Genomic DNA, 24,078 nt, shown 5'->3' with positions numbered 1-24,078 from the left:
TCTGGCGGCGGCGCAATGCTCGTGAGGTCGCCAAGGAGGAAGTCGCGTTCAAGGGTCTAGCGCGTCGGCGAAAGTTCGAGCTCCATAGCAAGCAAGGCGTGGTGCAAGGAACACGCGCCAAACCCACTCACCTCACCCTCCAGCCCGGCGCACTATGCGAAGTTCTGCCATCCGACACTCTCATGGCTGAAGACGACAGCCTCGCCGCCCTCCAGGGCCTGCACCGCGACCTCTGCGCGCACATCGATCTGCAGCTGCCGGTGCTGGAGCGATTGCTGCAGAATCTGGAGACGCATCTGGACGACCTGAAGACGCTGCTGGAGAAGAAGCCCAAGAGCGACGCCAGCAGACAGGCACTGAGCTCTGGTAACATCAAAGCAGCCCACACGATGCGGAGCGCGACTGACGGCGCCAGGCAAGATTAACATCGACGACAACGAGTACGAGGTCAACGATGACTTCAAGCAGCAGACGCTCGAGCTGGCCGACGCCCTCAACCTCGACGAGCTGGACGCCGCCGCCCTCTTCCTTGGTGCACATGGCGAAGCTCAGGAGCTGGACCGCTCGCAGCTGCAGACGGCCGTCATCCGCTTTCACCGCCGCCGCGAATATGTCCTCCTCTGTCTGCGCATCCTGATGAAGACGGCCCTGGAGAATGCAGACACCCAAGTCGAGGGGCTGCCGCAGCTGCAGCAGGCCGTACAGATCATCGTGGGTGTTGACGGCGCTGCGAACCCGGCAAACGCATTTGGCTTCTGGGCCAAGTGTCTGACAAGCATGGATGCAATCGAGAAATGGCTGCACCAGATTTCAGAGCGTGTCCAGAGCACACATGTCGTTGGCCAAGTGCCCCTGCCTGGCTTCGTAGAAATCATGACCTTCCAGCGCCAGAGTCTGACGAGGCAGCACGAGAACTTGGCCGCAATATGCACGCACATGATCAAGGTGGGATACGTGAACATCGACAACTTCAGAGGCTTGATAGCAAAGGCAAAGACACTCGATAAACACGACCTCATCACTATCCACTATGTGCCTATGCTCATTCGCATCATGTCTTGGGCGGCTGTCGAGACCAACGTAGTGCTCAAGGACGCGCGTGTCCTTCACGACACTCTGATGGCAGGCCGGGAGAGTGATAACTGGGCACTGAGAAACCTGCATTCTGCGACACTGGCGTGGTGGCTCGCAGAGTACAGCGGACGATATGTGGACCCCAATCCTCAAGATCCAGCCATGCAGAACATTGATTTTGCGAAAGAGGCCGATACCCGATCTGACATCTTTCTCAAAGCTCTCAATGATGGCGCATTCCATTTCATGCTGTCTTTCAGCCAGGATGTGCGCCCGACGCATTGGTACGACCCGCAGAAGACGAGCATGCTGTCGACGCTGTTGCAAGACAGCGCTGTCTTGAGTCCAGATTCAACACAACCCGAGGATTTCTTCAAGACCATTATCATGGAACAAGTTCAGACCTTCGTCGACTGCTTCATCACCAATATGCCCGACACTCTGAGGAAGTTGAAGACTGAGGAAGACGACCAACGACGACGACTGCAGCTGCACTTTCAGCTTTCCACAGGGGAATACCCGCTGCATCTGGAGAGATTCATGATGGTCGTAGCATATGCTTTCGACGGATTCCCAGATGCGGCAGAGGATTTCTGGAGCGACAAGGAGAGCAATCTGTATGGGTTTCTGCAATGGGCGGCCAAGCGACAACCCACCCCTCGGATCGCCATGTTCTGCGAAATGCTGCGAGCCATTTCCACCGGAGATAGCAATGCAGAAGCGGCACATAGGTTTCTACTAGAGGAGGGTGCCTCTGCCCTTGGGAAGATCCGGCGGACGAGCTCGCTCAGCTATACACACATCTTGAACGAACTTTTGGAGTTTGAAAAGGACATTCATGAGCCAAAGAAAGCTATCCAGAGTGCACTATATGCCCAGTCGACCAATCCTGTGGATCAAATCGTCGAGCCCGAGAGTGCTACCATGTTGGAAAGTTATCTCCGGCTTCTCGCACACGTGTTCCGCCAAAGCACTTCTGCGCGTAACTGGATACTGGATGTCAAGGAGTACGATTTCGCCAATATCTGCTTTGGTCTCTGCACAGACAAGGTCGAGAGTGGACTTCGAGCCGCTGCTTACGATGCTCTTTCGGCGCTACTCGTGGGCAAAGATGCCATGCGAGCTGGTGCTATGTGGAGCATACTGGACGACTGGACTGTCAATGGATTTTATGTTGGTTCGAAACCCAACAACTCACTAGGATCCGCAGCACGAGACGAATTTTGGGCTACTCTGGCAGATGGGTACGATGAATCCATCGCATTTGTTCGCTTCCTCCATTCGCTCGTAGAGCCATATCCGGAGAACGAGGGCCTGAACGATGCATTGCCTTTCCCGGAAAGCCTGGGCTCTTCGCGCCGGATGCCTGGCATCGAAAACTACATCGATTTTGTCATGCAACACGTTTTTGCTGAGAGATCTCAGGAAGTGCTCGATCCGTTGCAACGCAACGTCATGAGATGGACGTGCTTGCGTTTCATTGCAACGTGTCTCTCAACGTTTAATGAGAATCTTGTTGTGTTTGCAAACAAATCCAGCATTCCAGTGGATGCGGTCATCGATTCGTCTTCTCTTGCGGTCTATATTGCCCTTCATCCGTTCACACGTATAATGGAGTGGCTGTTCAACGACAAGGTGATCAAGGCTCTCTTCGCTGCAGCACATCAGGACGTGAATGAAGTTGATGCTTCTCCATCAGATTCTCCTTTGGTTCAATCTCTGATGCTCAGCATCGAGATTATGGACATGGTGATGAAGCTCCAGGCCACATACCTCGACATTGTCAAACCTGTTCTCAAACAACAGCCCTCATTTCAACACTCGCCGGTGTCAAATCTGTCCTTAGCCTCATTTGAAGACGCTGTCCTCAACAATCTGCAAATCATCGTTGATCTTGGTCTCTATTGCGGCACTGGTCACGAGGCGCTGACCATCGCGTCACTCCAGCTCCTTGAAAAGATGGCATCTTCTCGAAAACTTGCGGTCTCCCCTGCAGGCTTCGGACAACGGTCTGGTCGCAGCAAGATTGTTGGTATACTCGAAAAGGATAACGAAGCGGAACGTATCGGTCGATCGCTCTCGAACTTGATGCGATTCAATCCTGAGGAGCTTGAAGCTGGAGAAGAAGCGTCTGGATACATTGTGAAGCTACGGATTCTCAACTTCCTCAATAGCTGCCTTGCTGCAGTAGCCCTCAGGCCGACTATAGCTCACATTCTCTTGGGCTTCTCGTGTGGTAGCAACACTGTGCGCATTGCTGACGATACCCTCTGGTCGAGTGGGCAAGCCTTGTTCCATGCTATCCTTCTTCTGGCAGTGGACTATCCTGATAACGATGGGGACCAGTTCGTTGCTTGGAGATCCGCGCTGAAGACACGGTGCTGGGATGTTCTGCAAAAGCTATGGCGTTCGCCATTGACCAGTGCCATTGTCATGGAGGAGTTGCGAGACAACCAACTGTTGTTCGTTGAAGCATCCCGATTGTTTCCAGTAAACCTCGATGTTTCTTGGGAGGGGATGTCCCTGGCGCAAGGAGTTGAGGGCGCTGCTGGCGAATTCTCAGAGTTTTTTGCAGGTCCCTCCGCTCTTGCGCTTCAGAACTTCTTACAACGACGTGCAGCTTTCCTGGATTATGAGTCAAGAGAGCTCTGTCTGACTGTCAAAGAGAACATGCCCACCATGAGGTCAAGAATCCAATCCATCCTTCTCGGGACTACTGTCAGACCTGGAGAAGACCCCGTACCTAACCCAACCATCTTCGATCTGTTCGACTTCATCGAATTTGATTACCCAGAGCGCTCGTTGCCAGATCAACATCGGTTCTTCGAGGGTGTTAGTCTCGCTTCTTGCCAGGAAGAAGTTGAGGGCAGCACTCTGTACTCGCTACCATTGCTCGAACAAGTCATCAGGCTCAAGATGAAGTATTGGCGAAAGGATGGTTTGATAAGAGACGAGGCTACAGAAATCGAACTGGCTCAGCAAGCCGACGTGTCGTTGGCGATCTTCGTTGACTGGAATCGTCGCACACAATTGCTTCGCTACCACAAGGAAATCTTACAATCGTGGGTTCAGGTACTCATGGTGGCAGTGCACAGTTGCGATTTTGAGGCTGGTGCGCGGTCCTCCTTCATCTTGCAGACCCTGCAGGTCATTCTGCCAAAGCTTGAACAATCGTACAAAGACGACGTCTTCACTGCTTTGCAACTAGCCAGTCTCGCAGAAACCTTCGTTCAGAAAATCGACTTTGGACTAACGGTCTTTGACAAGACTGGAGACTTCGCGAACGACCGATTGTCCCAGCTTTTCCGTGCCGCGCTTACGGGTATCTACAGCCCGATATCTACCCCTGAGCTTCGAGAGTACTGCTACCAAATCTGCTTCCGATACATCCACGGCACCTTTGACAAGGCGACGACAAATTCACCACTCGGTCGCCATACTCTCAACGCGGTTAAGAACTGCGGCAGCCATCTACTTGAAGTGGTTTGTGACGACGCTTACAATGGCCAAGGGACTTGCAAAGTTTCCGCTCTACTCCTCTTGAACGCCTTGGTTGCAGTCGCAACCCGCCAACAGTCCAAGTATGTTCTCGAATCGTTTGTCTCGCTCAACTTTGTTGGCGTCCTGGTCGACAACATCAAACACATGCCTGAGGAACTCCATGCCGCGGCCGCCCCGCAAGTCATCGCCCTTCTATCGTATTACGATGCTAGTCTAGCTCTCCTCCTTCGCGTATCTCAATCCCGACTCGGCGCCGCTTATGTGCTCAATGGTGGCCTTTTCCCGGCCATACGCGAGTCGGGTGTCTTTTCCGTTGATCCAGACATTGGCCTCGAATTTGACGACCCGGATGCGTTGAACAAGTACTACGCACTCATGCTGTCTGTCCTCAGGGTGGTCAATGCTGCAGTCATCGCGAGAGGACGGCAAAACGAGCAAACTGTCTTCCAAGCCCGAGAGTTCTTGAAAGAGAACAGACATAGCATGGTTGCCATCTTCAAGAAGAGCATCAACCTGGGCGGAGGACAATCTGGAGAGGTATCACAGGATTTGGTGGATCTGGTAGATTGCTGGACGGTTTTGGTCGAGATCACGGGGTTCTTGCAGGTAAGTCCCCAATATACAGGGCGTTGGATGCATGATCAGAAAACTAACTCGAACGCAGTATGAGGAGTCATCAAGTGTGAAGAAGACACGACCGAATCTGTTCTCGTGAGTCAAGGATGGCATTGGACCGCTGTTGGGGTTGAAATCTTAGCGGATCGGTACTTTTGTGCATATATAGCGTAGCAAGCATATGTGGTTAATATACAGCGAATGAAAATTTACTCAAAGGTCTTGCACTTTCCATGGTGTCTGGTGGCCTTGGCTAACTCCTTTTCGTTGCTTCACGTGCGACGGACTTCCATTTCGTGCTGGGAGGACTAAGCAGAACATCAGGATCGCTATTGGCAATGGGCGTTACGCAGTGTTTTCGAACCTTCTAGGTAGCCAGCACAGGGTCCTGAAATTCTTGGGACGACTCTAGTCCCTGAACCGGTCGATCGTAGAGCAGTTATATAACAAATTTCTCATTGGCCGGTCTGGATGCTTTTTGACGAGATATGCGGTTGTTAGTTACTAATTGCAAAGCGTACTGTGGTCATGCAAGCTTCTCAAGAACGGAACGATGTGCCAGCTCAAGTTTGTATCGCACAATGCGTGAGGTTGGATTGGGTGGCCTCGAAGTCGTTCCATGGTTCGGGATACTACTCACTCCCGGCACAAGAAGAAATTACTATATAAGGAATCATCGTTTCCCTTCACAAGTACTATTTTTCCCAGCATCATATTCTGCTAGCTACTCACAGTTCTTCACCTTTAACCTTCACCCCTTTACTACACACTTCCCACCAGCCCACAATGCAGAACCACAATGTTCTACAAGAGAAATTCCCTCTCGCACGCAAAGACTCCCTCCAACCACTAGACAGCACCAGCCTAGAAGAGGAATCAACCCCAGCCATGGATTCAGGTTCGTCTTCAGACTACGACGACGACAACGCCCCAGACCCATGGCACCTCTACACTGTCAACCTCTCCACCTTCGAGTCCTTCTTCAAGCACAAACCCATCTACACCCACGCCCTCCTCCTCAGCGCAAGCAAGATGCGCAAAGCCATCCTCGCCGGCACCCACAAGGGAGAATGGAAGATCCTCGACGCCCACGACCAATACCAAGTCATCTGGGCGCCACCCCCGTGCGGGAAAAAAGTCAGGAACATAGAGATATTGTTCCTCAACCACACCGAGATGTCTCCGGAGTATGCCCTCCAGCCCGGCTCGCCTCCAGTAGAGCTCCTGCGCCAGTACGCAGGACGAAGCGATCTCCACGCCACGAGCCCGATTGTGCTCCGTGAATGCCCGCTGTATGGCGACGAGGACCACCTCGACCCGCAGTGGATGCGCTGCTGGACGAAGCAGCTCGGCCTCATCCGCACGCTTTGGCTCCGCAGCGCGGCGCTGAAGAAACTGCGCGACACAATCAGCATCGCGGCCAAATCCTGCATCCGCATCAAAAAGATAGCATGTTTTGGGCTTGGCGATTTCCGCACGTACGAAAGCGGTAGCTTTGGGAATAGCTTGCAGTACTGCGTTGTGTTCAGTATTGCGGGTGCGCTCAACGCTATCTACGCGGCGCAAGACGCTGGTGCTGAGCCGGTGCAATTGTTCTTCCAGGACCCTTGCTACTCGGAGAAAGACCGTCTGTTGATCGAGGGAGCAGGGTACAAGGGCAAAATCACGCTGGTGCAGAATCCTGATGGATTCTTGCAGGTCGATCAGCATACGCTGGTTGTTGGTGCGTATTTGCCTGTCAGCGTGCCGTTGGTGCAGATTTGCACTGAAGTGGCGGGGAAGGGCGGGCCTGCGGGCTTTATTGTCGACAAGATGGTGCTGGATAAGGAGAAGAAGCACTTTACTCTTGGAGATCGGGCTAGTATGAGGGTGGTGAATGTGTTGAAGGGTTACGACAAGTACGGATTCGAGGACCATGTCCTTGACGAGGACTTGGTCAAGAAGACTCTTGAGCCTGGGGGTTACTGGCTAAAAAAGATGGAGATGTTGTTAAAGCCGGAAGTCTAGTTTTTGCTTGCGCTTGGGTACTAGAGTTAGAGTGATAATTGAAATGCTCACATGTAATGTATCAGTGCTGATCTCGAAATGCAGACTTACTTCAACCTCATTCTAGAGTTCATGTCTAATGATATGCAATTGGGAAGCCCGGACAGTTACAGACCACTTTACACTTATCAAACGGTAACTTTGAAGCGCATGGTAGTTGTCCAACTAGCAGTCCTACTGCTCGTGTCGCGCATAGTATGTGGTGTCGCTCAAATCTACCGTTCTGCGTCAAGCTGCCAGTCAGGCCTGCCCTCCCTCCATTCGTCGAAGTCTTTGGAACCTGGCATCTCTCTTCCATCGCTGAGTTTCAGTCTTGGAAATATCATGCCCTCGCTCTGTGTCGACTTTAGATGAGCGGCAAATTGCTTCTCTGCCAGGTCTTCGTTGACCAGAACAAGAGCACCGGAGTGCCATCCTGCAGCACTAACTCCTAGTGCAAAATATGCGCCTAGCCCATCGTCTCCACCGTCCTTGTCCCACAACCTACCTTCTTGTTCAAACCATTCACTCACCTCACCCTGTACGTTAGGGTCGGTTTTGAAGAGGTCCCACCGCTCTTTTGATTCATCTTGGTCGACAACATGGTCAATCGCAAACCATTTTCTCTTTTTGTCATCAAACCAAACCTGGCGGCCGTGCGTATATGCGTGTGCGGTAAGACGACCAGTTTGGTCCAACCTGTCTATAGTGACACCTCGAAGTTCCCCACTTGTGAGACTTCCAAGGCCTAGAGCACCGCACACCTGCATCTCGGAGCCGTAGGATGTAATTCTGCCGCTCGAATGTAGGGCCAGGTAGTGATAGTCACCAAACGCAACAGAAATGACACCATTATGCTGTAGAGCTGGGATCTTTCTGAGGCCTTGGATGTCAGTCTGTTCAGGATTGGCACGTTGGGCATTCCAGCATGCTTCCAAATAGTCTTGGTCGCTAGTAATGACTTCCCCGTCTTTGAATATCGCAAAGCGACGGAAGGAGCCTTGGACGTCTGATGGGGTCTGATTTTCACTCCGAAAGGCCCGAAGTTCAACGATATCATCGACCATGTGCTTTTCGCCAAACCTTCCACAAAATACTTTGCCAATATCGGTGACGAAGACGACAAAGTGTTCGAGAATGACGTAGTTCAGCACAGCTCCGACTTCTTCACCGAGTGCCTTTGCGTCGTCAGATTCCCGCTGTGCTCCCCTTGGCCGCTGGTATCCAGTCCGTGGCACTTCGGCGTTCTCCATAAGTAGAATCGTATCTGTACCTTGGTCGTTTTGGCGTCGCTCGACCGGATCCCACACCACAATGCCTATACCGTATATGTAAGCTGAGCTGCGACTCCATCCAGCCACCACTTGCTTAACACGGCCATAGGTGGAAGAATGCGACCCTGAATCTGCCAAGGGTGTCTCTTTGAGTTCGACGTTGGCAAACTTGACTTGCAATGCAGGCTCCTTGGCATGATACCAAGACCATATTCTCCCGCTGTCAGATAGTGCCAGTATGTGCGACCGACCCGCGGAGAATTGTCGAATGGCGATGGTTGGCTCTTTGTATTGGGCTTCGATGGAGGACGTAGGGTAACCCTCCGGGAATTTGAGAGTTGTTATGCGTTCGTTGCCGACGAGGATCTTCTGTCCATCAAGGACACCGACCGAGTGTAGGGAGCCCTTCGATGTAAGCAACGTGGTGGACCATCCACTGTGAGAAGTTAGTCAGTCTGAATCTTACTGTGGCCCCACTTTGAAGTATAAGCCATATTCCACTTTGCGTGTCTTGAAGATCACGCTGCTCTGTGTCCGCCAAAGCTGCTGGTAAGATACGTTTAAACAGTCTGTGAACATCTTGACGTCTTTCGATTGATGACAGATGGCTTGTACTTCAAAGAGGAAACGCGATTTGGCTTGGATAGAGCTTACCCGCATTGCATATCGGCAATGACACCCAACTCCTGCGTATTGTCCATTTCGGTTGGAACCGCACAGCTAGTCCCGCCTCCAAACCTCGCTGGTCGAAAGCGTGGCATTCGCGGCATGGTAGGATTATGACGGGGTTGTTCTTCCCGACGGTGGCCTAATCGATTGTACGTGTTACTGCCCCAGGTGAAGACGCGACTCTGCGTGAGGAGGCGCTTGTACATCTTCTGCCAGCGAACGCCGTCATGTTGGACAACTGGCTGGTTGGGCACTCGGAAGGCGCTACGGGTGGCATGACTCCAGTATGCGGGATCGAGGCGGATCGAGGGCTGTTGAAAAGCTCTGCAGGTGTTGCAGAGGGCCAGAAAGCTCTTCGCGTCGAGATAAGGGAAGACGAGCACAAGGATATCGAGGGGCAGGTCAGTTATGCGGGTGGTTATTTCTGACATCGTATTGGTAGTCCTGTGGTATAATGCTGACAGTCAAGTGTATGTTCAACAGCGCATCGTTCGTTCGTTGTGTCAAGATGAGTGATTGTAGGACTCTACAACATTCGCGACTTCCCTGTGACGTAGGTGGGGCAGCTGCGGGTGAGCCTGATTCGGCTAGTACATTTTCTGACTCAATTCACGGCTTCTATCAAAATTCCAACGCGGCGACATAGCACCCACAACGCGAATCCTGCAACTGCGAATAGTTTGGAAACGCCATATCCAGTCAATGGTCTTTATTAACACGGCTTGATTCACCCATTTTCACCACTCTGGCGCCTGCTCTCCCAGATTAGGATACCCCACGTTACCAGCCCTGAGTCATAAAGGACGGTACTCTCACCTCTACCATTATGTCTGAGACTCCAGCACCTGAGAGTGTAGCTACACCTCCTGTAGCGTCGGAACAGACTCAGAACAACCCACCTGCAACTACAAACGGAGATGCTACCAACGCAACAAAGAAGATTTCTCCAGCGGAATTGAAGAAGCAAAAGCAAGCCGAGAAGCAAGCGCGGAGAGCACAAGCCAAAGGTCCGGGAGGTGCAGAAGATCAGCAGCAAGCATCAACTAAAGATGGGCAAAAGCAACAGAAAGACTCGAAGCAAGCACCGAAAGACGACAAGTCAAGACCGATGCCAGCTCGGAGAAAGCCGTCGCAATCGAACGTACCAGCAACGAAGGAGGCTAAAAAGGAGCCCAGTAAAGAACCCAAAAAGGTCGGACTTTTCTTTGGGCATCTGTACAGTCAACCAAAACAGCAGTCTATGAAGGGAGCCTCAAAGGATGTGCATCCAGCGGTCTCCGCCTTGGGTCTCCAGTACAGCAGCTATGCAATTTGCGGTAGTACAGCTCGAATGGTAGCCATGCTTCTGGCGTTCAAGGCGGTTATAGCATCGTATCAGACACCACCGGGAACAAGTCTTGCTCGACATCTCACCAATCATCACCTCAGTCCTCAAATTGAGTATTTGAAAAGCTGTAGGCCGCTTAGCATTAGCATGGGAAATGCCATTCGGTGGTTGAAGGATAGTAAGTCAATTGAATTTATATACACTCAGGATATGCACGAAGAGAGCTATGTATCGCTTTTCGGTCGAAGGACTTTGCAATGCGCTGTTCTCTTGAAAAGTCCCGTAATCAGAACTGACTTTGTGCACAGTAATCATCAAAATTGATCCATCAACACCTGAAAATGAAGCGAAGCGAGACCTCCTGGAGGAGATCGATATCTTCATTCGCGAACGGGTCACAGCTGCTGATAAACTCATCTGCGAGCTGGCTACAAAGAAGATCGAGCCTGGCGACGTGGTTCTAACTTATGCCGCATCATCAATAGTCGAACAGGCTATTCTCCACGCACACAAAGCCGGCATCAACTTCTCTGTCATCGTCGTTGACTCGAAGCCGCTGTTCGAAGGCAAGACTTTAGCCCGAAAGCTTGCGAACCAAGGCATCAGCGTACAGTACTATCTCATCACGGGAGCCTCACATGCCGTCAAAGATGCAACAAAAGTATTCCTGGGAGCACATGCGATGATGTCGAATGGTCGTCTCTACTCGCGTGTTGGTACAGCAGTAGTCTCTATGCTAGCAAGCGCACACTCACTTCCCGTCATTGTACTATGCCAGTCCGTCAAGTTCACCGAAAAAGTCGCCTTAGATTCTATAGTTGGCAACGAAGTCGCTCCAGCCGAGGAAATACTTTCTGAGGCCGAACGGCAAGAACTACTTCCACTCAAATCCCTACTCCCCTCCAATTCAGCGAAAAACGACGACAAGACCGCTCCCGAAGAGGCCAAACCCGACACCACAGACGTCCTGAAATGGATTGACGACTCGAAGAATCTAAACTTCCTACAGGTCTTGTACGACGTCACGCCTGCGCATTACATCAACATGGTCATTACGGAATACGGAAGCTTGCCGCCTAGCTCAGTCCCCGTTGTTCATCGGTTGAGTACGAATACCTAACTCAGTTGAACATATTCTTCCTTGTTCAAATGTTTCTCTTCTTTACAGTTACCAACATTGGGATCAAGGGACCGAAGAGTAGGAGAGTACGTCGGACAGGAATGGCAAGATATCGATGATTCATGATAGTCGCCAGTAGGTGAAAGGTGGAAGTATCAGCTGGAGCTGTGGTCGTTGAAACAAAAGGCTGCGACAATTCAAACAAGTCCAAGGATGCATCACAAACTCGTCATCAATTCAACATTCAAATCAAAATCTGGTTCTTCGCAAACACTTTCATTCCTCTTATCTTTTTACTGTTCGTTATAGTCTTTTTCTGAGGCCTGCCATGAATGCTTATTATTGCTCAATCATGATCAGCTCCTCACAATGCGAGGCGATCAACGTCGTACCACCGACACGGAATGGGGCGCAGTTCACGTCATGTGCACTACCACCTGCGCACAACCAGGTAACAACTACAAACCGGTGAGCAGTGGTTCAGCTACTACAATCACCGGAGAATGACAACAATGTGCGTGGCAGAGTACGCATGTCCAGGCCTCCACATAGGTTGATTCGTGTACACCATGAGACTACCAGTAGAAATGCAAGCTTGAGTAGTTTGCGGCTGTGTATGCAGCATTGCATGAGCGTGCAGCATGAGTCTAGAACTTCCAGGGTCAACCAGCGCGTGTTCGGCCCTAAAGAACAGTTACACTTAGCTTGGTTTAACAGTTCGTGATTAGGAAAATGCATCACAATTACTTCTCGAAGCGTAGTAGGTTACTAGTCACGTGCTCATGTGGCGACGGAGTTGCCGGAATGAGACACTCTGTAGCGTGCGACTGAGACGAGGAGCTTTTGCGAGATATGAATGGAGGCATTCGTCCTTCAGATAATCTCGTGTGTAGGCCAGTGACATGTGGCCGTTGAGTCTCAGGTTCGACTTGCCAGAACATGAACTAGGGGTTGAGTAGCTGGAGGCCTTAATTCTCGCTTTGTCGCGGCGTGTCCGAAATCGTATTCGTGTGTGGCGAGACCCTTGAAACTAGTGCTGTGATGTCAGTCTTCATGAGGCTCTTACTGGATGTGGGTGGAGTAGTGATTATCTGTGTCACATTTTCTCAGTGAGACATGTACGGCGAGGACACCCGACAACATACGGTTCTTCGCATTCCACGGAGCACAAGGCCGCGGTGAACGATTGCCCTCGGAGCTTCGAAAAACTGGCAGAGCCTAAGCAGGAGACTTCGTTGTACAGTACTCTAGGTCTTTCAACAAGAGCTTTGGACCATCGAATAGTCCGCAACGCGTCCATGTTTCCAGGCAATGAAGACGCCGAAGTACAGGTTTTCACTCGGAGATCCCGTTGGGGCGAAACGTCGTGGACCCCGACCAGGCAACGGTAATCCATACAACGTGATCAGAGTGGTGCTGAAGATTGCCGGCAGAAGCGACAGGTACCCGGGTCATCCTTACACCTTTCGCTTCCAGAAGCTGTTTCTTGTTGTTCTTTCCGAGCTCTTGCAGATAGGCAGCCAGTCTTCATGTGAGAGATGTCCAGGGTTTCGAGAGTCGCAATTAACAAGCGTGGTTCGTTAGTGTCGTTCGGACGCGCCGTTGATTCCTACCCTTTCACCTGATGTCTCGCGATCTATGGGTGCCACAGTTTCCAAGTGATAGGAGGCCATAAGTCATTCTTGCGTAATTGACGTATGTTGCAGAGGCAAAATTATAAGTTGTTGAAGGACAGAAGATCCACAACCAGAGGAGAAGACGGCGACGTGGGAGGAAAATTTAGCAGACAACCCTGTCACTGGTTCTTTCGTGCAATTTGATCGGGTTTACGGAATGCGACATGATTACCGAGACGCGTGATTTGGTACCCAAATAGAGTCGGCGTTCTCGTAGCAGCTGAGCGCGTCCACAACAATGGTCACGCGTCACCATCAACCGAGATTATACTCTTGAACGCGCAACATTGAACGTGGAGAGCTCAGTCCTGAGCCTGAAAACCTGCTCGATGGCATTGCCAGCCCGCCGTTGTCCGCAAACACAAAAGCCAATATCGGGCGTCCACATCGAACGCGCGCACGGCCCTTTCGTGAGCACGCCACAGACAACGCCATGGCCCTTTCCTCAGCTGAGCTTGACCACGATACGCAACATTGTCTGCCAGGACACTGACGGAGCTGCTGAAACAGGGCAAGCCATGCCCACCCCAGCATGTTGGTTGAAACGGCGCGATCTTTCACAGCTGAGCACGTTGCTGAGTACGAACTCCATCCGATCGTGTCGATCTGGCAACGCTGGGCTTGCCGTCTGCCATCAAAGCGCGTGAATGGCTGGTTGGAAAAGTAGTGTTGTAATGTTTAAGAACATATGGATAGTTGAGTTGGTGGCTAGTTCCGATTTACGGCTTGCCGTCCCATCCATATGTATGACGGGATATCCCCATATAATCATGGGTTCTTTATTCATGCCCTAGTTTCAATCCTTGAGGAACGTCGCACACACGTACCACTTGAATATATTGACTAGAGAACTAGGACTGTTAGTGCTTATACCGCTACTCCCCTCATTTTCCCATGTAAGTCTCTATGAAAGCAGAGACATTCCCCTTCTCTCGTTGACTGGTTGATAGATTTGAACAGTTGTAGTGTACCACTTCATCCCTACGCAACACCAATCAGTTCCACAAGTTCAAGCTTCTTGCCGTCCTTCACGTCTGATCCTATGCCTCCTCATATAAGATCTACCATTTACACAGAAATGTGGGCAACATCAAACGGTGTTAGCCAGCTATTCAAAGCATTAGTACTGGTATCGGCTTTCATGTTGGTGTCAAGATTGGTCGTGATCGTTGTTTCACTGAGAAAGAGAAGGACATCAAGTCGAGATCAACCTCAATACCAAGAGAAAGATCCAAAAATCCATCAACCAGCATACCCACAGAGCACCTCACCTCGGCTTTCTCATGAACCGAACCAGAATGACCACCTGTACTCAATACCCAGACCGATATATCCATGGACGTCTCCGCCTGCGTCGTTACCTGGTCCATACGATACACGTTACTATCCCCTCCCAACCATTCGAAGACACTCCTATGATCCATCCACAACGACTCCGGACGAAATATCAACAGTCTCGTTTACACGTCGCATCTCCATAAATAGCATTTCGGCCTGCGAATCGATCCTCAACGGCACAACAGCAACCTCGAGCGAAGGCTGGCGACGTACACAGTGGACTGTCTCCGGGGGTTGAACTATGTCGTACCACTCCTGCCTGAGCAGAAAAGATCAATCCAATATCAAGACGCAGACGCCTCCAACCATGTTATGGTACCTCGGCAAAAGACCAACGACCGAGCAACGTCCAGTCGAAAAAAGCCGCTCCGACCCCTTCGAACATTGTTGGACAGAGAAATAAAGATGCAGCCAAGCGTTGTCCACGAGGCTGACTTAGTGGCTGTTCCGCCGAGCAGCTGAGTCGGCAAATTTAGCTTGTCAGGCTTAGCGGATAAGCACGCTTTGCTGCAAGCCCTCTCTCCAGCTGCGGGATCGCATGCATGTATCAAGTCTAGATCTGGGGGACGATAAGCCGGCTCTCCGAATTGCTCTCAATCGCACGTAAAACAACACAACTGGTGCTGGAAAGATAGGAGTAGCTATATTGTAATTTATATTTTTCACTAGCAAAAGAGCCTCTTTGACCAGAACTACCGAAATATGCGCCATAGCGTGAACTGCAGGTCACTAGTTCCCGCTATCTGGCAAGTCCACAATTTCAAGGCTGCAATGCTGCGGTCTAGACGACGGCGACTGAAACACGTCACGCTCATGGCTGAAGTAGTCCTCACACACTTAACACATCGTCGATCGAGTATGTAATGACAGTTCATGACTACGGTGTAACTTGCTGAGATGCACAAGCGCAGAACGCAGAACCCCTTTCCATAGTTTGTTTAACACTGACAAGTGCGACTCCTGTCCGGCCTAGTTTATTGTGTCTGTATCAATGTTCAATGCACTTTGCACTTGATCGTTCGTGTAACTGTGTATGTTCTTCGGCGGGTCGTGTTGCTGATTTCGTCGATACCTACGAAACAGGCATAACAGACTTGCTTCGTTCTCAGCAAACACATGTTCTCGTAGGCTTGAATCAATTTCCAGTTCAGATAAGAATACTCAAAGTCTTCGAAGTTCTGTCTAACGCAAATCTGAATAATCTTCATGCATTGCCTCGCTCGCTTTCCAAACAAACAATCGGATATCGTATCAAAACGCCAAAACAAGCTCTTGACACATGTACAAAGCCCGTCCCAAAATTTCATTACGTGCCCAGTCCCATTCCAAATCCTCACCGTCTCTACCGTTTTGCTGCCGAGTATTTTTCCGTCACCGTGTAAAACCGAATCAGCGCCTCTGCACCCACATAGTCGCCCTGTCTAAACAACTGCGCGATATCGACATTCAGCGGGCTGTCAGGTTCCGCACTCGTGAGCAACTGATGTATCGACGTCATGGTCGTGGAAATGGTGTACGCGGGTGTCCAGGAGGTCTTCAGGAGGTCGAGACAGATCTCCCCAGTCTTGAAGTCGACATTTGGGTGGCAGATGGGCGTTACGAAACGGATTGAAGGAGGGACGAGAGGGTAGGCGGAAGGAACGTGGATATCGAGGAGCCATCTGCCATCTGTGTGGTATGTTAGGAAAGCTATAAGATATTGAAGTGCTATGTGAGTGCGCTCTCACGCAGCGCACTTGGTTGTATAGTGAACCGATAACAGAATGGGTCAGATATATCATACCTTCATAGGCTGTTCCAATAACACCTTTCATGACTGCCCTCCAGTGCAACACATCGTCTTCTATGGGGCCAAGCTCGAGAAGGGCTTCATTGGGGTCGGATTGGTATGTTTGGAGTTCGGTCATGAGCCGCTTGATGGGCGATGCGCCGCGTGACGAGCCTGCCATTCTACTTATAGTATTCACGTGTCTATGTATGGCGATAGGAGGGATCGTATATGACTGTATCGTAGCAGTGTTAGGATGTGTTTTGGATTCATGGAGGCTGGACACGCGATGTTGACGATGCACCTCGGTTGAAGCTCCAGCCACAATGCGCCCGGAGCTCGCCCCGCTGAACTTTTTGGAGATCATCCAGCAAGCATGTGAGCATCATATCACAAACAACGAAACGGCAATTACACATATTCGCGATGGTTGCCCCGGACGTCACACTCACGCATCTGAATCGCGCCGATGGCTCTGCGACCTACACACACAACGGCTACTCCATCATTGGCGCAGTCAATGGCCCCATCGAGGTACAAAGGAGGGATGAGATACCTGAGGAAGCCACAATCGAAGTGAACGTCAGGCCAGCTTTTGGGGTAGGAAGTAAGCTTCCCTACATACTTGCGACGTATCGGGTCTGGATCTAACCATGCGCAAAAGGCCCAAAAGAGCGACACCTAGAAACTCTTCTCCACAACACATTACGCAGTATCATCTTAGTAAGAACCATACCACGGACATTGGTGCAGATTACACTCCAAGTGAGGAGTTTGCCAGAGGAAGACGCGTCTACGGGTATCAACACAGTACGCCATCCATCCAGTTGATAATTGCTGAAGGATACTAATTCGTAACAGAGTCTAACCATTCTCCCACATCTCCTCCACAGTGCTCTCCTCGCACTCCTCTCTGCCTCGATACCGCTCTCCGCAACCGTAACCTCTGTACTGGTCGCTATCCCGTCAGCTACCACTAGAGTTTCCACTCCACTCCTCTCACCCACCGCCAACGAACTCCTACGCGCGAAACCTATACGCTCCGTCCACGTCTTCGCCTTTTCGGGAGACAGGCGGTTATTATTGAACGAGAGCGATGGTGCGTTCAGCTATGAAGAGTGGGAAGAGGCATGTGAGATGGCGGAAGGCGTATGTTGTGGAGAGGAGGAGGAGGGTGGAGTGAAACTCGATGACGAGGGGATGGATATTGATGGACAAGAGCAAGGCGAGAACTTGGAAAAGTGGCTGAGAGGGGTTGTGAGGAAGAAGGTCGAATACGAGCAGAGGTGGAAGGCTGCTACTTGAGTCGTGGGAGCAGGCATATAAGAGCTGGAAGTCGCGATAATATCTTGGCAAGACGATGCATGCAGGAGGCAAGCTCGGGGTACATGTTTGCCTGACAATCTTCGACTATACCGAAGAGACGGGTTGGAGTCAAGCCAGACAACCCTCGTAGCTCGATAGCTTTAAGGTTATAGAAGAGAGGGGGCTCACGGGAGCGCCTCTTCGTATGCAAAAGATGTCCAACCCCGATTTGAAGCAAAGGAACATGGAAGACATGAGCAGTCAGACTTGGCACAACAAGTCGGTTGCAGAATTAGGAAGAATTGTGGCACTCAATATGTAAATTGCTACAAGTGCTAAATATGCAATGCGTCATATCGTGTTCAATCATGATATCGTAGTCGTAGATCGTATCCAGCGCCGCGCCATGCCAGGGAAATGCTCAAGCAATTCAAAAGAAACCAATTGTACTCATACTTCCTCAACAACTCCTGCCATTTTGTCATCATCGTGCTGCGCCTGCTCCGCCAAAAGGTTCACCAGGTGACTTTGCGGATCCCATTCAGGAATCGCCCACGTCTTGACCCCATGCATGTTCTCCTTTTCTGCGACGCCGACACTTTTACTATATATTTCCGCATCTCTCAGCCAATTTTTCCACGCTGGTGTATGTGGGCACGCGTCGCTTGTGAGCACCCACTTGGTACTTTTACTGACAACGATGGCCTTCCAGAGGGCTTGGGTGAATGTTTGGTTTTCGGAGGGATATCCCTTCTTCTGCATGTTGGAGTCGGAAAGGCATTCGCTGGTGACGGTATAGCAGGATGTGTCCCAGTGGAATTTTTCAGGTAGAGCGGCGACGATCCAGTATGAGGAGCCGAGCAGCATGTATGAGCCTGCCCATGCGATCTGCAACTCGATTCGGGAATTTGCCAGGCAGATGACGCCGCCCATGAAGATTGCTGTGCCGATCAGACTCAGTAATCTGTATGCGGATCCGTGATCGAGAAGGTACTTTATTTCCTCGGGCGCAAAGTACATCTCTCTTGCAACATCCTCGTCGCACTTCACAACCAGAAAGCTTCCCTTGAGATATCGTATCACAACGTCACCCCTTGGGACTTTGCCATTTTTAATCGCACGCTTGGGTAACTGAAGCTGCCACTTGTTGCCGTAACCGATGATGCTGGAGAGCAACGAAAGTAGGATGGTGGCCATGAGGGACATACCATCATCAAGCCATATCGACAGACCAAAGAGGATTGAGGAGAATATGAAGCCGAGGATAGTGACAACAGTCAGGGGAGATTTAGTTTTGGATTTGAGCTCGTTGTTGCCTGTTCGTTTGATCTCGACGACGCGGACGGAGAAGGGAGGAAGATTACTCGCGTCACTGGAGTGTGTTAGTCAGAAGGCTTCACAAAGTATGGTAGTGTGATGTAATTGCTTTGACATCTGACATCTGTCGCGTCCGAAAATGTCCAAGAAAGTGTGGAGAAGCTTACCAAACTATGTTACCAACGTGATTGATATCTTCTCTATGATTCCCTGAAAATATGCCTGATACGTTTCCTCGGACAGGCTCGAGTACCTGCGGCCTGGAGGGTCTCATGAGCGCCTGGGGCGCTGGCATCAATCGCGGTAGAAATACCCATTTCGAGAGCGTAGATACTTGGGCGTTGGCCAGTACTGAACCCTCTCCCAATATAGCCAAGAAACCGACGATATCGAGTTGTAGTGAACTCAGATCAATCGATCCATCATCCTGGCGTTGAAGCCAATGCATAACGAAAAAACTTAACAGAAAAGATGCGAAATGAAACGAATATTCAAAGGCGCCAGGCTAAGCAAAGAGCAATTACAAAGGTCAGGCGAGGTTCTATATCCAAATGAGGAACGGACGTGGCCGTATATATGTTGTATGTCTAACCAGTGTGTGCCTGATGAGGCAATGAAGAACACTGCTGAAGCATGGGCGTGAGTGTTGAACCGAAGTACGGTCGCCTGGATGGAGGCTGACAAGAAGTGGGCTGCACACAAGGCTAAACATGTGGCGCGTACAGGCGACACGCCAAACACCCCGGTCAGGGCCCCCAGCCCCCCAAAACCTCGAAGAGTGTGAGGTTGTGCATATCCCAAGCCCAATGATTGGTGTTCGTGTAAGGCTATGCGGTTGCCTTAGGCATGAGATTGGTGAGGGGTAAATAGCGGACAGTAAGTGGCTAGGCGGCAGGATACCAACATTTGGAGGCTTAGCATAGCCTCAATCGTGTTTTACGATGAGGAACTCGAAAGGCTAACTTTCAAACTTCATCCTAAAACAGACCCACTCGTCGCAGTGACACATTTTCAAGAACAGACTGCTGCGCCTTCGTTACGAGTGAAGCTTGTGCTTGAGCTCAAACTCGAATCCTGATCGCCCATCTCGAACGGCATCGCAATCGTACGCGCCAGGCTGACTACCCGTGACACTGGTCTCGACGACAGCAGGATCTCGTCGGGGAAAGAGCTGAGTTGTTGAGAGTACTGTCGCATTCATCAGGATTGTTGAAAGGAGGGGGTATCAGATATCGTCCACAAAGAGGGTGCGCTGATGTATGTGGTTGCTCTTTCTTTGCAAGTTCGTGTCCTCAGGCACGCGATCTTACCTTCCGTCTCCACGAGAGCGCAGAGCCACCATCCCCTCATTGCAAGAGCGAGCTTTTCAACACATAATTTACCCTTTGCTATACACTGCTATGTCCACATATGGCTATCTCTCTTGTTCGTAGTCGTCGGCCAGGCGGCAGTTTTGTAGTTCACAGCCCTTGCCGTGAGGCGCAGCGCATCTCTGGGTCTGTCATCTCGTGCAAAGATTGGTACCGATTCTAACGGCATGTGACCAGGCCGCAAATTGGGCCGGCGTTTATTGGGACTACACCACAAACATCCCCTGGTTAGACAAGCTTCAATCCCCTTGTCTCAATTCGCCTCGTGCCGTGTAAACTAGACGTGTGTAAGAGTCGCGAAGCGTGTACACAGCCTTCTCCGCAGGACTTTTAAAGAGTCCTGTGAATGTCGTAAGGTTACACAAACAGGCTTTTGATACGTCGTGCGACTAGGCTCAAGTATCTGAATTACTGGAACTATCATCATCAACTTGTCCCCTTGACGGGTACGAGAAAACAACGGCGACGCATATCCTTGGCGTTGTCGGCATGCCAACTGACAACAAACCGAAGACCTCGAGCGACTCTCAAAGACCTCGTCAGGGGTGGCTAACCAGGTGTATACCAACTTTGTAAGCTCTTGATTCTATTTTTTTGTGGATACACATCCCGTAGGCCTCTCTGTTTGAGGAAGCTAATTCATTACGACAGATCTGTACGTAACAGAGACGGGTCTCCTGAAGATCCCAACAAGCCAATCATGACGGTAGCTGATTCCCCAAAGAAGAGGAGAAGAATGTCAAGTGTCCCTGCCAAGGGAAGAACGCCATTCAAGCTCGGAGGGTCAGAAACAGTCGACATGGCTTCAAATGTCACATCAATCAGAGCGATATTTGATGCAGGGCTGAACCTACCTCACGAAGTTCAAGCTTATACTAAGGATCATGGCGAAATGACACAGGCGGAAGAAGAGTCTGCTTGGGAACGTCCAGCAAGGCCCAAGGGCACTTCTCGGTCAAAGGATGACCAAATTGAGAGAAGAGCTGCGATCATCATTCGAGCAATCCGAGAGTTTGAACGGAAAGTGACCTTTGGTAATCAGGCCTCCGAAGCTATACCAGGCCCTGAAACCCGAGACATGGGTGGCCAATTTCTCACCAACAAGGACCGAATAGAGAAAGAAAGCAAGTTATACGAGATCGCAAAAATGGTGCCAAAGGGTGCACTTTTGCACCTTCACTTCAATGCCGAGCTGCATCCTGAGCGACTTCTAGAACAAGCTCGCTCGATGGACCATATGTATATTCGAAGCATCCGTCCCTTACTCACGCAAGAAGACCTCGATCTCACAGAGACGGTATTCAATGTTTTAGATGCTGATGAGGTAGAGCGTGGCGTTGACATCTTTTCACCAGACTATCCTGGAACTGCGACCAACTGGAAACAAGATGAGTGGAAGTGGCGAGTGTGGATGCCTTGGTCCGAATTCCAAACCAAGTTCGCACAGAAAAAGTTCTCCAAGAAGTACGAGCAGCAAGAGGACACGATCATGATTGAACAGCCTCGATGCTGCTCGGAGCCAGGCCAAGTAAGGTTACATCCTGCTGAGAATTGGCTCAAGTCGAAAATGGTACTCAGTCTAGAAGAGGCTTACGGTCTCACACAAACGGTGAACGGGTAAGTCGAGGCTTGTATATTCGAACGCAAATACTGTGTCTGACTCCAATGTAGAGTATGGGCACGTTTCAATCAAGCAACACGGTCTTTCAAAGGCTTGCTAAACTATGAAAAAGTCTACAAGTGGTACATCAGCGAAGCCATTGAGCGCATGATTGAAGAGAAAATCATGTACGCCGAGCTGCGACCGATGCTACTCGATAAATTCATTCCCACAGACAACGGCAAAGGCAAAATCACTAACTCTGAACAAATGAAACTGATCATTGCTGGCGTGGAGGAAAAGAAGGCTGAGCTCAAGAAGAAGGGCGAGCTTGAGAAATTTCCGTTTGGACTGAAAATCATCTACTGCACGCCGCGCTCCATCCCTAAAAAGATGATGCAAGAAGAGATGAAGCAGTGCATCGAGCTGAAAAATGAGTTTCCAGATCTTATATGTGGTACGTCAAGCAAGAACTACAAATTTTCCTTGCCCCTACTAATTTCTGGTCCAGGCTTCGACCTTGTAGGCGCCGAAGACAGGCCAAACCACATCGGTTTCTACAAAGAAGAACTCATAGCATTCAGAAAGACCTGCGAGGCCCTGAAGCTCGAAATACCCTTCCTTTTCCATGCTGGCGAAACGCTGCTTGATACAGGCGGTTCTACTGATCCAAGCAACTCGAACTTGTACGATGCTGTCATTCTCGAGTCTAAGCGCATTGGACACGGCTTCTCCCTCTTAAAGCACCCACACCTTATGGAGAAATTCAAGCCCAACAAGGAGACAGGGAGTCCAGGCATTTGCATCGAGCTATGTCCCATCTCTAACGAGCTCCTCCATCTCTGCAGGAACATCAAGGAGCACCCATTCCCTGAGCTTCTGGCAGCAGGCATTCCTTGCACAATCAATAGTGATAATCCGTCGCTGTTCAGGTACGTCACCATCCTCTAACAACCAACTCCCAGATAAGCATAATATACTGACCATGTCTGCAGCAATTCCATGTTCCATGAATTCTACCAAGTCATGGTAGGCGCGCCCACAATGTCGCTATACAGCTGGAAGCAGCTCGCTCGCTGGAGCATCGAGTACAGCTGCCTCTCTGCATCCGAGAAAATCGAAGGGCGTAAGATTCACGACAAGACATGGAAACAGTTTTGCTCAGATGTAGTCGAGCAGTACGGCGATTTGATGCTCAAAGACCAGCCTGACCAGATCGACGAGGACAAGGCAAAGCAGGCGGATGCTCGAGGGATCATCTCTTGAATAGAGCTTGCCATGACCAGTGAGTAAGCAACTCTCGCTCGAGTGCTTATTCCGAAGGGGATCATCATACTTTTCATGTCCGTTTTGGTGTGCTCGACGCCGGTGCGGTAGAAGCTGCACACTCCTTTCTACAGCGACACTCTCCGGTACACCAGGCCGCTTCGACAAGATCACGACGAGACTGTACATCGATTCGCCATTGTCGATTCGCCATTGTCGATTCGCGGTCTTTGATACTCAGATGTGGGGATTTGAAGCAGTGGTTGGTGGAAGGGGGGAAGTACTGCAACTCAAGTTGAAGGACGCCTATCCCTTTGCATCCTCAATGCAGAAGCGCTCTCTTCTCAGCTTTGTAATCTGCCTATTATTTATGAAGAACCACGTATGTGCAACGATTGATGAGGCGGCTTTTTGTTTTTGCACGTAGATCTAGAATACAGTATACACAGCATGTTAGTTATCTTGCTTAAGTTTCCCGGTTGACGGTCGAGGTGTTGTTTGTTGGTTGATTCTCCTGATTTGAGGAAACTTTACTGAACAGTCGCTATTCGATTCAACAATCATCTCATATCATGTCATACTCACCACATCTACACCGCCAGGAAACCCTCTCCATTTTACCACACCGCTTCTACGCACATAAATCGCACTCCTACACACCAACACATCTATCAACAACACAATCCTTAGTAGTTACCTATATTCAGATGTCTACATGGACACAACACAAACTTAAGCACAAGTCTCACCATAACTTCCCCTTCACATAAAACGCACATACCCATTACATCACATCAACCCACATGCCAAACCCCCACAAAAAAAGCCAATGA

General features: G+C 50.4%; 9 protein-coding genes across 9 annotated transcripts; 6 read left to right on the top strand and 3 right to left on the bottom strand.

Annotated features, from left to right (window-relative positions):
• The first annotated feature begins 130 nt into the window (after positions 1-130).
• Positions 131-5,386, top strand: P153DRAFT_345962 (uncharacterized protein). The gene is made up of 3 exons (XM_033666104.1): positions 131-366; positions 416-5,181; positions 5,240-5,386. Exons 1-3 carry the CDS (start codon positions 183-185, stop codon positions 5,288-5,290), a joined length of 5,001 nt encoding a protein of 1,666 aa, XP_033520745.1. The 5' UTR covers positions 131-182; the 3' UTR covers positions 5,291-5,386.
• Positions 5,387-6,492: 1,106 nt separating this feature from the next.
• Positions 6,493-7,062, top strand: P153DRAFT_263948 (uncharacterized protein; the record flags this gene model as incomplete). Its single annotated transcript, XM_033662851.1, has 1 exon — positions 6,493-7,062. A coding segment is annotated over one exon (570 nt), but the record flags the coding sequence as incomplete, so codon positions are not given.
• Positions 7,063-7,451: 389 nt separating this feature from the next.
• P153DRAFT_297709 (RCC1/BLIP-II) lies at positions 7,452-9,589 on the bottom strand (the record flags this gene model as incomplete). The annotated part of the gene is made up of 2 exons (XM_033664173.1): positions 7,452-8,925; positions 9,144-9,589. The coding sequence occupies 2 exons, from the start codon at positions 9,587-9,589 to the stop codon at positions 7,452-7,454; spliced, it is 1,920 nt and encodes a 639-aa protein (XP_033520743.1).
• A 395-nt stretch (positions 9,590-9,984) lies between these two features.
• Positions 9,985-11,605, top strand: P153DRAFT_359362 (nagb/rpia/CoA transferase-like protein; the record flags this gene model as incomplete). Its single annotated transcript, XM_033666862.1, has 2 exons — positions 9,985-10,663; positions 10,794-11,605. 2 exons carry the CDS (start codon positions 9,985-9,987, stop codon positions 11,603-11,605), a joined length of 1,491 nt encoding a protein of 496 aa, XP_033520742.1.
• A 2,494-nt stretch (positions 11,606-14,099) lies between these two features.
• P153DRAFT_75916 (uncharacterized protein) lies at positions 14,100-14,981 on the top strand. The gene is made up of 3 exons (XM_033673388.1): positions 14,100-14,177; positions 14,232-14,424; positions 14,473-14,981. The coding sequence occupies exons 2-3, from the start codon at positions 14,324-14,326 to the stop codon at positions 14,855-14,857; spliced, it is 486 nt and encodes a 161-aa protein (XP_033520741.1). The 5' UTR covers positions 14,100-14,177; positions 14,232-14,323; the 3' UTR covers positions 14,858-14,981.
• Positions 14,982-15,715: 734 nt separating this feature from the next.
• Positions 15,716-16,644, bottom strand: P153DRAFT_345954 (UBC-like protein). Its single transcript, XM_033666103.1, has 2 exons — positions 16,403-16,644; positions 15,716-16,287 (listed from the first exon to the last, which is right to left on the bottom strand). Exons 1-2 carry the CDS (start codon positions 16,566-16,568, stop codon positions 15,962-15,964), a joined length of 492 nt encoding a protein of 163 aa, XP_033520740.1. The 5' UTR covers positions 16,569-16,644; the 3' UTR covers positions 15,716-15,961.
• Positions 16,645-16,813: 169 nt separating this feature from the next.
• Positions 16,814-18,139, top strand: P153DRAFT_399133 (uncharacterized protein; the record flags this gene model as incomplete). The annotated part of the gene is made up of 3 exons (XM_033671702.1): positions 16,814-16,994; positions 17,052-17,197; positions 17,249-18,139. 3 exons carry the CDS (start codon positions 16,814-16,816, stop codon positions 17,690-17,692), a joined length of 771 nt encoding a protein of 256 aa, XP_033520739.1. The 3' UTR covers positions 17,693-18,139.
• Positions 17,990-19,692, bottom strand: P153DRAFT_345948 (uncharacterized protein). The gene is made up of 2 exons (XM_033666102.1): positions 19,177-19,692; positions 17,990-19,064 (listed from the first exon to the last, which is right to left on the bottom strand). Exons 1-2 carry the CDS (start codon positions 19,455-19,457, stop codon positions 18,143-18,145), a joined length of 1,203 nt encoding a protein of 400 aa, XP_033520738.1. The 5' UTR covers positions 19,458-19,692; the 3' UTR covers positions 17,990-18,142.
• Positions 19,693-20,684: 992 nt separating this feature from the next.
• On the top strand, positions 20,685-23,531 carry P153DRAFT_75782 (Metallo-dependent hydrolase). Its single transcript, XM_033673386.1, has 5 exons — positions 20,685-20,951; positions 21,031-21,996; positions 22,051-22,436; positions 22,491-22,911; positions 22,975-23,531. Exons 1-5 carry the CDS (start codon positions 20,869-20,871, stop codon positions 23,243-23,245), a joined length of 2,127 nt encoding a protein of 708 aa, XP_033520737.1. The 5' UTR covers positions 20,685-20,868; the 3' UTR covers positions 23,246-23,531.
• The last annotated feature ends 547 nt before the right edge of the window (positions 23,532-24,078 follow it).

The sequence above is a fragment of the Dothidotthia symphoricarpi genome (genome assembly GCF_010015815.1).
Source record: "Dothidotthia symphoricarpi CBS 119687 unplaced genomic scaffold P153scaffold_17, whole genome shotgun sequence".
NCBI lineage: Eukaryota > Fungi > Ascomycota > Dothideomycetes > Pleosporales > Dothidotthiaceae > Dothidotthia > Dothidotthia symphoricarpi.
This window is presented reverse-complemented; position numbering and strand designations above follow the sequence as displayed.

What these genes read in the sequence shown, in the direction of transcription:
- P153DRAFT_345962 (XM_033666104.1), top strand. Translation starts at nt 183, where the DNA reads ATGGCTGAAGACGACAGCCTCGCCGCCCTCCAGGGCCTGCACCGCGAC. An exon ending in CAGACAGGCACTGAGCTCTG is followed by an intron (nt 367 to 415) that starts GTAACATCAAAG and finishes TGACGGCGCCAG; the next exon opens with GCAAGATTAACATCGACGAC. An exon ending in AGATCACGGGGTTCTTGCAG is followed by an intron (nt 5,182 to 5,239) that starts GTAAGTCCCCAA and finishes ACTCGAACGCAG; the next exon opens with TATGAGGAGTCATCAAGTGT.
- P153DRAFT_75916 (XM_033673388.1), top strand. Translation starts at nt 14,324, where the DNA reads ATGCCTCCTCATATAAGATCTACCATTTACACAGAAATGTGGGCAACA. An exon ending in GTACTGGTATCGGCTTTCAT is followed by an intron (nt 14,425 to 14,472) that starts GTTGGTGTCAAG and finishes GAGAAAGAGAAG; the next exon opens with GACATCAAGTCGAGATCAAC.
- P153DRAFT_345954 (XM_033666103.1), bottom strand. Translation starts at nt 16,568, where the DNA reads ATGGCAGGCTCGTCACGCGGCGCATCGCCCATCAAGCGGCTCATGACC. An exon ending in TATTGGAACAGCCTATGAAG is followed by an intron (nt 16,288 to 16,402) that starts GTATGATATATC and finishes CATACCACACAG; the next exon opens with ATGGCAGATGGCTCCTCGAT.
- P153DRAFT_345948 (XM_033666102.1), bottom strand. Translation starts at nt 19,457, where the DNA reads ATGCATTGGCTTCAACGCCAGGATGATGGATCGATTGATCTGAGTTCA. An exon ending in CACGTTGGTAACATAGTTTG is followed by an intron (nt 19,065 to 19,176) that starts GTAAGCTTCTCC and finishes AACACACTCCAG; the next exon opens with TGACGCGAGTAATCTTCCTC.
- P153DRAFT_75782 (XM_033673386.1), top strand. Translation starts at nt 20,869, where the DNA reads ATGCCAACTGACAACAAACCGAAGACCTCGAGCGACTCTCAAAGACCT. An exon ending in ACCAGGTGTATACCAACTTT is followed by an intron (nt 20,952 to 21,030) that starts GTAAGCTCTTGA and finishes TCATTACGACAG; the next exon opens with ATCTGTACGTAACAGAGACG. An exon ending in GTTTCCAGATCTTATATGTG is followed by an intron (nt 22,437 to 22,490) that starts GTACGTCAAGCA and finishes TTTCTGGTCCAG; the next exon opens with GCTTCGACCTTGTAGGCGCC.